Source organism: Sceloporus undulatus, chromosome 4 (assembly GCF_019175285.1).
Source record: "Sceloporus undulatus isolate JIND9_A2432 ecotype Alabama chromosome 4, SceUnd_v1.1, whole genome shotgun sequence".
NCBI classification, from domain to species: domain Eukaryota; kingdom Metazoa; phylum Chordata; class Lepidosauria; order Squamata; family Phrynosomatidae; genus Sceloporus; species Sceloporus undulatus.
The window spans coordinates 26038534-26054013 of record NC_056525.1 but is presented as its reverse complement, the minus strand read 5'-3'; the positions used below and the strand labels follow the sequence as shown (position 1 = coordinate 26054013).

Sequence of the window (15480 nt, the reverse complement as noted above, 5' to 3'; positions counted from 1 at the left end):
TAATAATATCTGCTGCAAGTTGGCATTTAAAGCCTTGTGTTCTTAGAAGCATTTTTTTAAAAAAGATATTTAGCTCATAGTTGAAAAATTGCTTCAGGCAAAAGTTTCCACTGTTGGGTGCTTTGTGCTGTTTTTAAACCCATAATTCCAAGATGTCCTGGAAATACTTAAATTTATTCCCAGAAACAGTCAGTCAGTGCACCAATAAAGGTGACCAGGCTTTACTAAGATGGGCTATATAGCTTCTGCTTACTATTTGCATGCAGTGTCCCGATTTCAGTTCTTGGCATTTCCAGGTAGGACAGGCAAAACATTCTGTGTGAATACACCACTGAGTATAGTAGGCCCGTGTTTCTCAACTTTGCTGTCTAGATATTTTAGGCTTAGGCTCCCATAAACTCCAGCCAATATGGGGAATAGTCAGGGATTCTAAAAGCTGGATTTCAAAATATCTGCAGGATCAGCAGTGTTTCTCAGTGCTTGATCTAAGAAGGCTAAACCTCCTTATTAGTACAGGGTGGCTTCCTAAGTTCCTAGAGAGCTTGCCTTCCTTTTTAAGTCTTTATAGTATTTAATACCTCCCGTTGTATTGCGCTGCCACAAAAATGAGTTGCTTCTTTTCTAGGCTGTATGCTTCCATATACAGAGCAACAGTGAGACCCAACAGGCTTGTCCAGTAGTTTGAATGAGCTTGCACTCAACATTGTATCACAAAATGATCTGCAGTGTACTTTAATCTCGTTGTGGATGATGTGGCAGATGAGTCAATATGGAAGATGCTCCCTTAAGGTTCAGATGTATCTTCTGTGCCTTATAAAGCTAACATACTTCTTCCTTCATATTTTTCTTCCTATTCCTGTTATACTCTCCTACTGGCCATTAGTTCTTGTTCCCGAAACAATACTGCTAAATAAAAAACACTGTTACAGTATAACAAGTTAAACAAGGAACACCCCCCCCCCCCGTGTGTGTGACATAGAGAGAGAGAGATTTTTTAATACTTGGACATTTCTTTTCCAAGTATTCTACTTAGAAAGCAGTGCCGCTATTGCTCTTTACAATGTAATGTGGAAGCACCTCAGTAGACTTCTGGAAAACAAACATTCTGCTAGTTTTTAACAGAATAAATTGACTGGCCTCCCATTATGTCATAAAAAATCTCTAGAATATGTAACATAGTCTGTCAATCGATTTTTTAAAAATGCAAAATGAACATATAAAAATGTGAATGTTCATTCACTTTGTGAGTTGGGGTAAGATTGTCAGCTGAGCCAGAGTATTCACTTAGGAGTGAAACAGACCAACGAAAGGGGTGGCTTGAAGCTGTTGGTGGAGTTGTTTTAGATTTTTAGATTATGTCTTTAACTTTTGTATGTCTTAAATTTTAATTTTGTAGCATTTTAATTGGGTTATTTTAATTGTTTTTGTTTAAAGTTTTGTTTTAATGTGTTTTTATATTGTGTGCTGCCTCAGGTCCCCTTTTGGGAGAAAGGCAGCATAAAAATAAATAAATAAATTGTCACTGATCCTTCCCCAACTGGAGGGTGAATTGTGTTTCTCATGGGAAACAGGACAGAATTTTGTCCACCTGGATATATTTCCTCCAATAACCACTCTCTTGCTAAATTGAGGTATTAAGTTCTGCAATTATATGAATAGTGAAAATAATATAGAAAAAGAGAAGTGCCATAACCACATGCAGAACCATTTCTCTCTGGCATATTTTTTTTTTCTTTACTGCCAGTAAGTTTGTACAAAGCATAGAATTACTGCTGTCCTCTGGGGCAGGCTGTTAGTGCTTCATAACACACTTGTGGGTGATACTCAATGGCAGACGTATCATTTCTTAGCCCTTTGGTGAATTCTTTTGCAAGATGAAATTAAAAATAAATGTACAGGAGGTTATAATTTATTGCTGCACCTAGCTGAGTGTTAATGTTTAGGAGCTAGAGGAAATGAGATAATAGAAGTGAGCTACTTGGAATTCCTTAATTTTCTCACAATAAAGTGTGGGTTGATAATCTACTTCCAAAGACTTTTTTGTGAATCACTGTTCTTAAAAGATCTCATGATTAATGCCTTTTGAATAGCAATTAAAAGTATGTAATAATCCTTTATTGCCTTTCAAATGATAGAAAAAGCAGAATGAAAGAATACAGCTATTACATAAAAAATGGAATACGAAAAATCAGTGAACAGTAAATGTTGAATGCCTCCTCAAGTATCACTCCTTTATGATCCTAGCCAGAGAAACAGTTTGACAGTGTTCTTGACAAGCCTATGTTCTTGGACCATCTGTAGATTTAATAATTCTGTATTACTGTATTACAGTAAAACTTTAGATTAAATAATTCCGTATTACCTTCTATTACTCATTTCTAAGAACTGGAAAGCTTCACATTTGTAGCATGTCAACAGTCTAATGATCTTGGATTTCCTGGGAAATTATTGCTGAGAAAATTACTATGACTGGGCCAGAGTTTAGGTAACTGAAATGCTTAGACTTCATTTTCAGTTAGGATAAACCATTGTAGCTTTTAAGCTATCCCATATGCCATCAAAATGATTTTTTAAGGAGGGGATGAGCTGAGCTGAACAACTCAACTGAAGTTCTCTCTCTTGGTGCCAAATTAAAGGCTTACGGCTTCATGCATGTGAACTTCTAGCTGTTCTCTAAATAGTGCCCCAGAAATCATTAGATAATTGTATTGGCTGCCACAGCATAATGGTGAATCCATGGGGGACTTTAGCAGTTCCAAAGGTCGAAGACAATACCAGTATCTGAAATGGGGGGGGGGGGGGCATACAGAGGTGTAAAATGGATTTATACCTGCATATGTCACTAATAGGATACCAGCCATTCTGTCTTCCATTGCTGCTCTTTATAAAGAACGTACATTTGCATCTGTCACCCTCTTGCCATCATCTTCAAGAATCATTTAAAATTCCAGTCTCTGTTCAAGTGTTCCCATCTTCTTTCCTTCCTCTACTGGACTTCTGGGTTGGAAATGACAAATTACAATCAGCCCCTGTAAGCATGTCGTGTCAGAGCAATAGCTGACCAAACAATGTTTGGATCAGCAAAAGTTCTCCTTTTATAAAGGAAGCCTGGATGATAACTCACAAGTATCTACATGCTGTGCTCCTGGCAATCTATTTGACACATCAGTGGCAAGCAACTGTAGATAGAATGGAGAAGAATGAGGATGTTAAAACTTGCCTCACTGTGTTTAAAGCCTTCCGGAGGATGGAAACAAGGTCTGCAAAAACAGCTTTATTACGTATTGGACTGAGTTTGAGAGAGGCTTCCTGAATTCAGTGGTGAGAGTTCTTCTTCTGGTGATTATACATCTCCGCATGATCAAGAAACTACATAAATTGACTTCGGAACTTTTTAAAATCAATTCTTGCTAAGAGTTAAAACTGGAGAATTTTAACAAATGAGGAGTAAGGAGACTTAACAAAAGACAAGAATATGTAAGAACAATCTTGTTCATCATGTTCTGCCTGTAAACCTGTGAGACTCAGTTATTCCATTTTAATTTCTGTAAATCATTTTTTTAGGTATTTAGTAAATTACCTGATAACAATACATGCAAAGGGCAGTGGAAAGGATGTTCCCTTTTCTGTTTAACCTTTTTGCCTCTGAAGCTTTTGAAGTGAGATGAACACTAGTGATATTTGTAAATGTGTTCTGCATTGCTCAGGGTCTCTGGTGGGTTGAGGAACAATAAACAAATGCTTAAATAAAATAGCTTTCAAAATGCTGAGTTTCTTCTTTGTTTAACAACTTGTACAGAATTGTTGCTTGTTTCTCCTCCTCTCTTCTAGATAAAATGTGCACAGTACTGGCCACAAAAAGAGGAGAAAGAAATGCTCTTTGAGGATACAAACTTCACGTTAACTTTGGTGTCAGAAGATATAAAATCCTATTATACAGTACGACAATTAGAATTGGAAAACCTCACAGTAAGTATGTGAATTGAGTATCTCATCACATGGTATCATTCCTGTTTAACTCTCCTCACAACCCAATCTCACTTCAGTAAACTGTGTTATACTACATTGGTCCTCATTATGAAAATGAATGCTTTAAGGTCAATGCTTTCCAGTATTTGTATAATGATCCTTATTGCTTGGATGTTGGAGACCATCTGCTTATTGCAGTTATATCCTGCCTTACTCCCTGTGAGCTCAGGACAGCGTGAAGTGGCTCCATTCCTATCTGCTTTAAGTCTGACATTTGACCGGTTGCCGGTGCACAAAATACTAGCACAACTATGCTCTAGTCATAGGGCCGGTACAGACCGGCAAAAAGACCCGGCTTCCCAGTGGCGTGGGGTCATGGCGTTCAGACAGCATCATGTGCGGCAGCTTCACAGCATTTCTGTGGTGCAGCATTTACATGTGCTGCGCCGCAGAAACCTGGAAAAAATGCCGCAGCAGCAAAGGCACCTTTTTCCCAGTAAAAAAGGAGCAGCTTTTTGCCGCTTCTTTTTGTACCAGGAAGATGCCGGATTGGGACTGCGGCATGCAGTCGCCACGGCCCTGATCCAGCTATCAAAGGGGCAGCGTGATGCTGCTCCTTCAAGGTTGTTTTGCCCCATGGCCTAATATTGATGAAAGATGTATAAATGTGCATGCATGTAAATCAAGACATATTCTTCTGGTTTGTCTAATTCCAAGGTTCTGTTGTATAAATAAAGCACTGCATAATCTTACGGCACAGTCAGGCCTAGAAATTGAACCTCATCTTGAGGTTGAATTGAACCCAACACCAACCTTTCACTTAAACACCATCTTAGAACCTCTGGCTCATGCCAGAATTTCTCTGAAGATGACAGCCACAGATGCTGGCGAAACGTCATTAAGAAACTCTTCTACAACATGGCCACATAGCCAGAAAAACCCACAAAAACTATGGATGCCGGCCATGAAAGCCTTCGACTTCTCATTGAACCAAATCTGCTGCTACCTTTGTGCTTTTCACCAACACATATGTCACATTAGGCCTCTGAAAATATCTGCTTGCATTTTAGAAAGGGAAATTAAATTTTCAAGGAAGAAATGAGACATTAATTAAATATTGTAACTACTACTCCCAATGCAGGCTATAGCAGAATAAATCCTTGTAATTCATTCTACTGTTCAGTAGAAACATATACTTTATTGTACACCTTCAAATCATTTCTGATTTATGGTGACCTACCCTAAGGGGACCCAATCATTAAGTTTTCTTAGCAGGGTTTGTTCAGAGTGTGTTTGCCATTGCCTTCCTCTGGAAGCTGAGAGTGTGACTTGCCAAAGGCCACCCAATGGGTTTTCATGGCCAAGCAACATGAAACAGAACCCATTCAGAAAGGAAAGCTTTTTCAGCCAGGGTGATTTTTACCATGGATCTGTGTCTAATTTAATTATCCCTGAAATCACAGTGAGGTTGACTCCTATTGTTTATGACAAGGTGTTGCCTTGTTTTTATTTGTTTTGAAGATTTGTACCCCACTTTTCAACCAAATGATTCTCAAGGTGGCTAACAAATAACAAATAATAAAAAATAAACCCCCTCCCCCACACCAGCCTCTCACTTGAACACCATCTTAGAACCTCTGACTCATGCCAGAATTTTTCTCTTCAATTTTGCAATTCTAGGGGAATTGGTATTCGGAAGTAAAAGTTCTTTTAGGGCACAGTGAGGAAAGCAACCTCCCTGCAGCTGTTCCTTCTCTGACTGATGGATGGGGCCAAGCTGGTCTTCCCTTTCCTATGATGCCATCTGGAACCATCTCCCAGGGACCTTCTGTCCAGTAGAAGAGGCTGGAGTTTGCACTCCTCAGTTCTGCAGTTTCAGGGCACCTGTCTAGCCAGAGATCAAAGAGATTAAGATAAATAGTGTGGAAGTGTGCAGAATATACCCAGCAGGCGACATTTGCCCTCTGAAGGTCTTCTTTATGCTCCCAGTGCTTCCTACCATTGTCCAGAAATTCTGTTTTGGGGGAGAGATTATGTGGCTTCCCACTGAAGTGAATAGTGAGGCATTTGGGGGTGTTTCAGATTGTTAACACTTATTTTATTTGATTGATTCATAACCCACATTTCTCTCAATGGAACACATAACCTAGAAATGTAATCAGTTATACAATTTTAAAGTGAATTTTTCTGTTCTTGGTCAGTCTTCCCCAGTGTTACAAAGAAACATTTTTAAAAAAAAGGTTAAACCAAAAAATCACGGTGCAGTCTTCAAACACTTGGTCAGCCCAAAAAGCATTCCCAGGTCCCACAGTAATTTCCCTTCCTGACAAAAAATGTTGACTCTGATAAGTGTCATATTTCAGGGTTTCTATTCCCCAGCCATACTGTGGGGCTAAACCTGGGTAAAATGCATTATGGACTACTTTAGATTCATAATGCAGCATCTTTGCAAGCAGGAGGGTTAGAAAACTCTGAGCTCCTAGACTTTCCATATGAATTTTCTCAGCTATATAGCAACTGATGACCAACCTATTGATCATCCCATTGTGATTAATAATAAAGTCACATTTTTAAATTCCTTATCACTTATCTCACTATGAGAAGAGCCTATAATGTATGCTGTCATGTTAACTGAAGGTGGGGAAAGCAATAGGTTGTCTTTATTTACCCACTGCTGGTTTTTCTGAGTAGTTTTATCATGGAAATAATAATTGCTTGTGTTCTTTATTAAAATACTCCCCAGAACATTACAAATCATAACAGAAGTTCTCAGAATAGAGGTTTTGGAACAAGTGCAGACAAATATTGTGTAAGAATGTAGTTTTTAATGCTTTAAGAAAATACATTAAATGTCAGTTTCCTAATCACTGGGGCGGGGGGGGGGGAAATACTGCAGACACTAACCAAAAATCTCAATATGATTCAAGCCATAAGAAACCACAAATGAAAACAAAGTTTCCTTTTTCTTAACTTTCACAGACCCGGGAAACACGAGAGATTCTGCACTTTCATTATACAACGTGGCCTGATTTTGGAGTCCCCGAGTCTCCAGCTTCATTCCTCAACTTCCTGTTCAAAGTGAGAGAGTCAGGGTCACTAAGCCCTGACCATGGACCCATTGTAGTGCATTGCAGCGCAGGAATTGGAAGATCAGGAACTTTCTGTTTGGTTGATACTTGTCTCCTCTTGGTAAGAACAGCTTGCAGATGTTGGTTTAATGGGAATCTGGCTGTTTGGAATCAGTATTAAAGACCCATCTTAAAAAGAGAATTTTTTTCTGCAGATAAAGAAGGATGGTGTTTCCTGGATACAGCTACAGTGATAAGACCAAAATTGTAGGCACTCTACTGCTTATAGAACATAGTTGTATGTTTCTCTTTTCCTGCTGTAGTAGCTGCTCGCATACATTTTATTTAGTGTAGTAATAATACTGGTTATACTGAAGTGGAATAAAATGCCTTTAAAAATTCTGGCAAGCCATTTGTATGATAAGAGTTTTGGACATGTCTTTGAAAAAAGCAGTCTAAAACATTTTGCTGCTTGAGTCAAAGAGCAACGTTATGCCCTTCCATGTCTCCTGTACAAATAAATGTGAATAGCAATAGAAACCTATTTGCAATGGAATAGTGCTACACTTGAAACAACAGTCTAATGTAGGGTGCTTGGGACAGATTGTGTAGTATACAGATCTCTGTCCTCCAACAGAGGGACATAGTAACCAGAATCTGTCACTTGAAGTGATTATTTTTATTTATTGTATTAATTTATTGGATTTTATATCCCACCTTTCACCCATAATGTATGCATGGTGGCTTACAATAATTTAAAAAAGATACAACTAAACATTAATTACAAAATAAAAAAGGGTGAAATAATACTAGTATTAAAACAAAACAGTTACAAAGACAATATACTGTTTATACTTATGTATAAGTCTAGAAATTGTACTCAAAAAATTGACCCAGGAAACCTGAGTTGACTTACTCATAGCTCAGTGTAAGTACTGTACTTTCATTCTTATTAATAAGGGAACTGCCCCCTGGTGAAAGGCAAGAGTGTAATCTGTCCTGGAAGCACTGACCGTGTTGTATTTTTGCTTCCACCCAGCCTAAGTATGAACACAATTATACCTGATGGAATTTTGTAAGTTCTTTGGCCTTCCTTTTCTTTGCTTCATCTTTTAGTTCCTTTCTAACATACCCCTTGGTTTTACCCCAACTTATCCACAGGTCATGTCAAAATCCATAGTTTTGGCCCCAAAATTTGCTAAATTTATGCATGAGATTGATTTATAGTCAAACATATACAGTAGTAAAAACCATTTCAATAAAAATAATAATAAAACAGCACCCCAATTACACATATATACTGTATAAGTAAAATTCTCACTTCAAAAGCCTGTCAAATAGGAATTTCTTCAGCTGCTGGTGAAAAGAGAGAAGGGCGGGGACCTGACCTCCCATAGAAGGGAGTTCCACAGTCTGGGAGCAGCCACGGAGAAGGATCTCCCTCATCAGCCTCCCCTGCAAAGGTGGTGGGACTGAGAGAAACCCCTTCTCTGTCGATCTCAACACTTTGGCTGGCTTGTATAGGGAAATACGTTCCTTTAGATAATCTGGACCCAAGCTATAGAGCTTTAAAGGTTAAAACCAGCACTTTGAATTCTGCCCGGAAATGGACTAGTAGCCAGTGCAGCTGTTTCAGCAGGGGAATCATTATCTCATCTGAATTTTGCTGTAGCATAATCCATTTTCGAACATGTGCTGTGTTAGCAACAGCCTTCTTGGCATGAAGGAACAAAAACACCACAAAGATGCTTGAATTGATGTGTGGTATGGGCACACCACATGGAAGGTTATATACATGACCACACATTTCTTGTGAATCTGCACATTGAAAAGTGGTTGATGGGTACAAAGCATGAAAAAGGGAAACAGAGAAACTATTGAAGCTGATGACAATTCTTTTGAGATGTACAGAAAAAATTCCACTTCAAAGCTTAGAGTAAACCCTGTTTTCAGTTAAATCTGCCTTGTGTTAGTCAAAAGCTGCCACCCACTCTTTCCCCACCTTGCTTTCTTTTATTTCAATAAATGTGTTTTTGTTATTGGTAGTAAAACTATGGATATGGTAAGCTTTTTCCCTTTAATTCTAAATCATTCTTGCCTTAATTTCAGACTTATTGCAATAATGTTTGAACCACTGTATACAGCTCATGGGCCTTTCCAAAGCTGCTTCCTATCACAGATAAAAATCTAGTGGAGACTCCCCTTCTAGTCTCCCTGTTCCATCCAAGTCCTAAGCACATTTCTTTGGAAATGAATCCTACTTTCAAGAAGGCTTGTGTGCAAGTATATGTGCAGATTGTTACAGCTTGACAGTATGCATGTTTACCTGAACACAAAACACACACTCTATGTAACTGTGTTTAGGATTGCAACTATGGCGAATACTGCAGTATGCTGTTTTAGTGCTATTATTCTACTATTGCTGCTACAGCTGTCTCCTGTGGAATCCTGGAATTTGCAGTTTATGGGGGAGCATTTGGAATTCTCAGCCACATAGTTCTTAAGCCTCACTAAACTACAAACTCCAGAATGCCACAGGAGGCAACCATAGACGTAAAAGAGGAATAATGGTACTACAACCCTGTGGTGTAGTATTTTCCTATAGTTTCATTTAAATAGTAATATTGACTGGTTAATCTATATCTTAGACTGGACTCTATGTATTTTATTCTGTATGTGCTGAAAGCGTGGAATTTGGATCTCTGTATCCTAAAATGCTTAAAGGTTAGAGGGTTATTTTGTGTTGGTTTTTGTTTAGAAAATGTTTACTGAAGCCTCAACAAAAATTTAAGATACAGAGAAGTTCTGCACAAGCATTGAAAGGAGCAAATGTTCTTTCAGAGAGAAAAAATGACTGCAAATAGCAAATACATGCAAATCCATAAAGTACTGCAGAATTGGGGGGGGAGGTCCCACCAAATTTGAGTTGCCTTGAAACTGCTTTTTATTTGTTTGTTTCTTTTTGAAATACATAGTATGTTATTTCAGTTCTCTAAGTTTTGTTCACATTATTGTGTGACAGGGCTGGGTGAAGATACTTTGCTTGCCAAGGAGGACAAGATAGATGGCATCTGTCTTGTTTCATGTTCAAAAGCTCCCTGTGCTGACAGTTGAATCTTAATTTAACATTGGCAGCGAGACAACACCTAAGGCCAGTAGCTTCGTTACCACACCTAAGGCCAGTAGCTTAGTTTAGTGAGAACACGCAGAACCTGTATGTAACACACACTCCTGAGATTCCCTCAGGAGACACTCGGGAGGAAAGACAGCTACTAACCTGCCATACTGCCAGGCATCTGCTGCCCAAGGAATTCACCTCATTCTGCCTAATGGTAGAATCATAGAGTTGGAACAAGGGCCATTCAGTTCAATACCTCCACAAGAAGGAGATTCCACTGCTCTCCGAGGGAGTGTGTTCCACTGTCAAACAGCTCTTACTGTCAGGAAGTTCTTCCTAATGTTGAGCTGGAATCTGATAGACTTGGTTGTGCTGTGAAACCAGGTGATAGTGTATATTGAAAGATATAGCCATGTCAAGGGCATCACTAGGAGGGTGTGGGCTGCACCAGGTAACATCTTAAGAGGGGGTGACACCACTGCTCCCTAAACATCTACCTTTTGGCAGAAATGGGCTGTAGTGTTCATCTGCGTCCTTTTTAAACTGAGCTCTGGAGCTCAGGAGAAAAGATGGTGTAAGTGGAGCAAAACTGATTGGGATGGGGGGAAGAGAGGCTTCAGGGTTGTTGGGTTTTTTTAATTTTTTAATTTTTTTAAATTAAAAATTTATTCTTTTAAAATTTTCTTTAAAAACATCACATCTTACCAAATTTTTACTTTAAGCATATAAAACTATGTACTGTACGTGTAAATACATTTAGGGTGTGCATATGATAATATAATTTAAGGGTATAATTTTAATTTGTCTTGTTTATGTCACAACTATTGCCATTACATTCAGTGATCAACTGGAATTACAATATATGGGTAACATTAATACAAAAAATATTACTAAGGATGGTGTGGAATGCATACGAGGAGATCAATGAGGTGGGTGACACCAGTGGCCATGTTAGACTTTCAACATAAAAAAGATGTAATCAAATCCTGTTGTACCTTTGAGAGTGGGAGCCCATGAAAAAGGCTTAAGTTACATATTTCTTTTTTTCCCCCTTAGAGGTGATACAAGATTCCTTTATATCTTTTCAGGTGATAAGTTTTGAGACCTATTAAGAGGCAAATTAGTTAGCTCTAGTGACATGACTTGAGAAGATCCAGTGTAACCTAAATGCCTAGGAATCTACATATTGCAACTAAATATAAGTTTTGGTTGAAACTCAAGCAACAAAAGTATTGGTCATTTTAGATTACAGATTTATTGATAAAAACATCATCTAGATAGTCTGCAATTGAGAAAATGTACTGTTCCTTTGGTAGGTAACTGAAATTTTGTTAAATGATTGCTATTTGCAGGAGTTGTTTTCATTTCTGCTTTCTAGTTAATGTTGATTTCTTCCAATTATTGCTTTTTTGAGTGATACTTAGTTATTTATTTGGTTTATTGGAAGAGTTCAGAAGAGCCTACCCTTTCTCATAAGAGCTTATGCAGAGCTAACAGGCTGTATAAAAAGAAAAAGTTAAAGTCACAAATTACACACATCTGCTGAAATAAAATATGTGCGGCCACTATGAAAGCCCTGCCATGTGTAGCTAGTCCTGTTGGCCATGTTGTGGAGCACCAGAAACAGTATTTCCCCAGCTGATCTTAAATCCTAGGTAGGTTGCTATGGGGAAAAGCGGTTGTTTCTCACACTTTGAACCAGGCTCAGCAGAAGCCAAGGCAGAGATAAGGTATAATAGTATAGTCAGAGGGGAGGGGTTCAGGCCAGGAGGCACTGTGTAGCTGCATAACTACAATGGTTACATATTTGTAGGTGACCAAATGGATTCCAACCACTGTATTTAAATATTGTATGAGATGTCACTCTTATCAGCTCCCCTGCATTTCTTTTGGGGCTAGGGCAAATGGAATGTGCAGTTTTTTATAATAAATAAAAATGAGAGCACAGACTGGCCTTTTTCTCTGTTCAGATGGACAAAAGGCAAGATCCTTCTTCTGTCGACATCAAGCAGGTTCTTTTAGAAATGAGAAAATACCGTATGGGGCTTATCCAGACTGCAGATCAACTTCGTTTCTCTTACTTGGCTGTTATAGAGGGAGCAAAATTTATTATGGGAGATGCATCTGTACAAGTAAGTGTTACCGACAACATATCAAATGTGTCATAGGCCCAGAACAAACGGACCGAATGTTCTGTGCTTGCGCCGATACTAGGGTTAGGGACCGCACACCAGCCGCATGGTCCCTAACCCTAGCATGGCGTGGGGGCGGAGTAATGGCAGTGGCCCATCCATTTGGGCACTGCCATTTTGACATAAACAATGCAGTGTCCGCACGTTGCCGCATGTCGCTTAAGTCGCAAGTGCGCCAGTGGCACACTCAAGACGTCACTCCGGCACCGCAGAAAGAACCCAGAAACACCGGGTTCTTTTTACTTCGGAGGGACAGCGCGTGGTTTGGGGGCTGCGCCGTCCCTCCAGAGTTAAATCAGGCAAATGCAGATTGTTTTTTCACGGCAGTCTGTACTGCCCCATTAATTGTCTTATAATTTATAAACCTTATATAGATAGGTCTATATTTTTGTGAAAGATCAAAAGGTAGAAGAGATCCAGTGCTGATAAAATGCACTAGTATTAGATGGCCCACCTGTTGTGCTTCTGCAAGCCACAGCATAAACCTGGTTCCAGGATGCCATGTGACTTGTTGCCCCAGAGGTTATTCCTGTTGCATCCTGGAGGATCAAGTGTTGTCCTGATTATTAGCAGCTCTTGTGGTTAGCTGTCTTATTCCTCTTCCTGTATCCTGCAGTAAAGAAGACTCAGCAGGAGAAGGATGTCTATTGAGTAGCATATGGCTATGTCATGTACACCTTGCCATAATAATTGAAGCACTGTTTACAATATGCACAATAAACTTGCAGTTCTTCCCCTAAAATGTGAGTCTATTAGTAGTTCAGGAACTTCCTGATCCAAAAAGTAAGCAAGTGGGTGTATGAGAGGGAAAAGTTTGTTTATTGTTTTAGTAAAAGTTAATAAGTCTGTGTTCTTTTCAAGGAGCAATGGAAAGAGCTCTCAAATGAAGACCTGGACCCACCTCCAGAACATACGCCCCCGCCACCAAGGCCACCCAAACGAACCTTAGAAATGAATAATGGAAGGGTGCATGATCACATAGAGTTTTTCCCAGTGGTTGAGGACAAAATTACATGTGCAGTCAGCACACTGGAGGAGAAGGTTCCTGATGGCAGGGTGTACCCCCCTGAGCAACTAGACATGGAAAGGTAATGTTGACATGCATTGTTTTGGGATGTTGATTGCAGATTCTGGCATTCTGGCCCAAAATCAGTGGCATTTTTCTTTTCCAGCATTTTTTAAAGCATGGGATAAAAATAAAGACATGAAGCTCTTTTATATAGCATATATAACTGGGCTGGGTAATTTTATTGGGCCCTGAGCTCACACAACCTGCACAAAACCCTCAGAATTAAATGGCCAGATGTCCTGGTTTTGAAGCAGCTGTGCTTTCACATCACACAGTGCACTGGAAAGGGGGATTTAAAATATTGACTTCTGCTTCTGAGGCTATCCAGGAAAAACAGTTCATTCTCTTTCCTTTATTTTATTTATTTATTTGGTCAGGAAAAGGGCGTATCAAGTTAGGGCTGGAAGAATCAAGGACCACAAAATCAGCCTTGGCTGCTTCATACAACCCCAGGACTACACCTTGCTGTCCTCAATATAAAATAAGAATAGAAGCATAAAAACCAAGGGAAAAGGTTAAAAATAGGAAAGGTCCTTTCGTGCGCCTTTTTATTGACTTCTTAATATGAAAAATAACCCAACATAGAAAGAGCTACCTTCAAATAAAGAGTTCATTTGGAATGAATATATAATTATTGTAGGCTCTAAGCTGTAAGTGGTCCATGGGCAACTTAATAATGAAAAGGTAAATTGAGCAATCTAACTTGTACGGCCTTGTCATTTTATAAATTATGAGGTTTTGTTTTTTAGAAACTATAAGCTTTTCTTTTTAAAAAATATTTTCAAAATGTTTTGAAAATTGGTATATACTAGCACTATCCTTGGAAATATGAGTCAGTTTACATAGATTTGCTTGGCAGATGTTGTGTCTTGCGATTTAAATGTGCTTGTTCTAATGTTGGAATCCTATAGGTGGCAGTGGCAAGAGAAAAAACATGGCTGAGGTGGTCACAAGGGAAAGCAGATAAAGCTGTCTCATTTTCTTCGGGAGACTGCTGCCTCTGAGCAACCTATTTGTTCAATGACTGGCTTTGAGTGTGTCCTTGGGACCAGGCTGTTTTTGGAAGGCTGCTGTTAAAAACCCAGAAAGATAAAGACACCTCTTAACATCTAAAGCAGGGGTGCACAACTGAAGATGGAGTGGAGGACATTTTATCTCCCAGCACCTGTCCAGCAGGCTGCACCATCAAGTTTCAGCATGCCTGAAGTGACAAGATGTCACTTGACCAATTTTTTTTTATTATTTGGTGTTTTGGGGAGCTTTGCACGGTTGTTGTTGTGCACCTTCAAATCATTTCTTACCTACGGCGATCCTATCTGTGGTGACCCTATCATTGGATTTTCTTGGCAAGATTTGTTCAAAAGAGGTTAGCCTTTGCCTTCCTCGGAAGCTGAGAGAGTGTGACTTGCCCAAAGTCACCTAGTGGGTTTCAGTGGCTGAGTGGAGAATCAAACCCTGGTCTCAGGAGTCCTAGGCCAACACTCAATCGAGTACACCATGCTGGCTTAGTTAGGGGAAGGGAAAATGCTGCATTTTTAGTCCGTTTTGGCCCATATGAGGACAAAAAATTGCCTGAAAATCAGCCTCCAATGGGTTTTTAATATATATATTGGGATGGGGCTGGGGGCCAGAGAGTTCTTCTGCAGGGGGAGGGCCCCATAGGTTGAACTTTGTCTACTTTGTCTTTATTTTCTTAAAAACAACCTGCTACATTTCAGTCTTTAAATGGCCTTGAAGTGACTATATTTTTAACCACAAAAGGACAGCACATGAATACAGGTACACCTCAATTAACAAAGCAGATGTGTTTGTGGGCACATAGAATTTGGTGCCAGGGGCAGAAATAACATGGAAAGAATGGGGATAGGTGCATGCTCACCCCATCCCACCCCCGAAAGGGCAAATGCAGATACTTTTTTTTAAATCATCCTGAGACATGTCTCTTTTATATGTGTGTAATTCATCAGATGTTCTCCAGTTTTACTTTTCCCTTAAGAAATCAGGCAGTTTTCTATCATAGGTCAGAGTGTTTCCAGAACAGCCTGGCTGTAAGGACTCACCAAA

The 15480-nt window shown here is 39.3% G+C and overlaps 1 protein-coding gene across 2 annotated transcripts in view; it reads left to right on the top strand.

The window, feature by feature from the left end:
• The window catches only part of PTPN1 (protein tyrosine phosphatase non-receptor type 1), a 128381-nt gene that overhangs the window by 105956 nt on the left and 6945 nt on the right, over window positions 1–15480 (top strand). For both annotated transcript variants that reach the window (XM_042462502.1, XM_042462501.1), the window contains 4 exons: window positions 3832–3969; window positions 6949–7158; window positions 12126–12287; window positions 13209–13435. In XM_042462502.1, the coding sequence (XP_042318436.1) occupies window positions 3832–3969; window positions 6949–7158; window positions 12126–12287; window positions 13209–13435 (737 nt within the window). The remainder of the gene's footprint in view (window positions 1–3831; window positions 3970–6948; window positions 7159–12125; window positions 12288–13208; window positions 13436–15480) is intronic.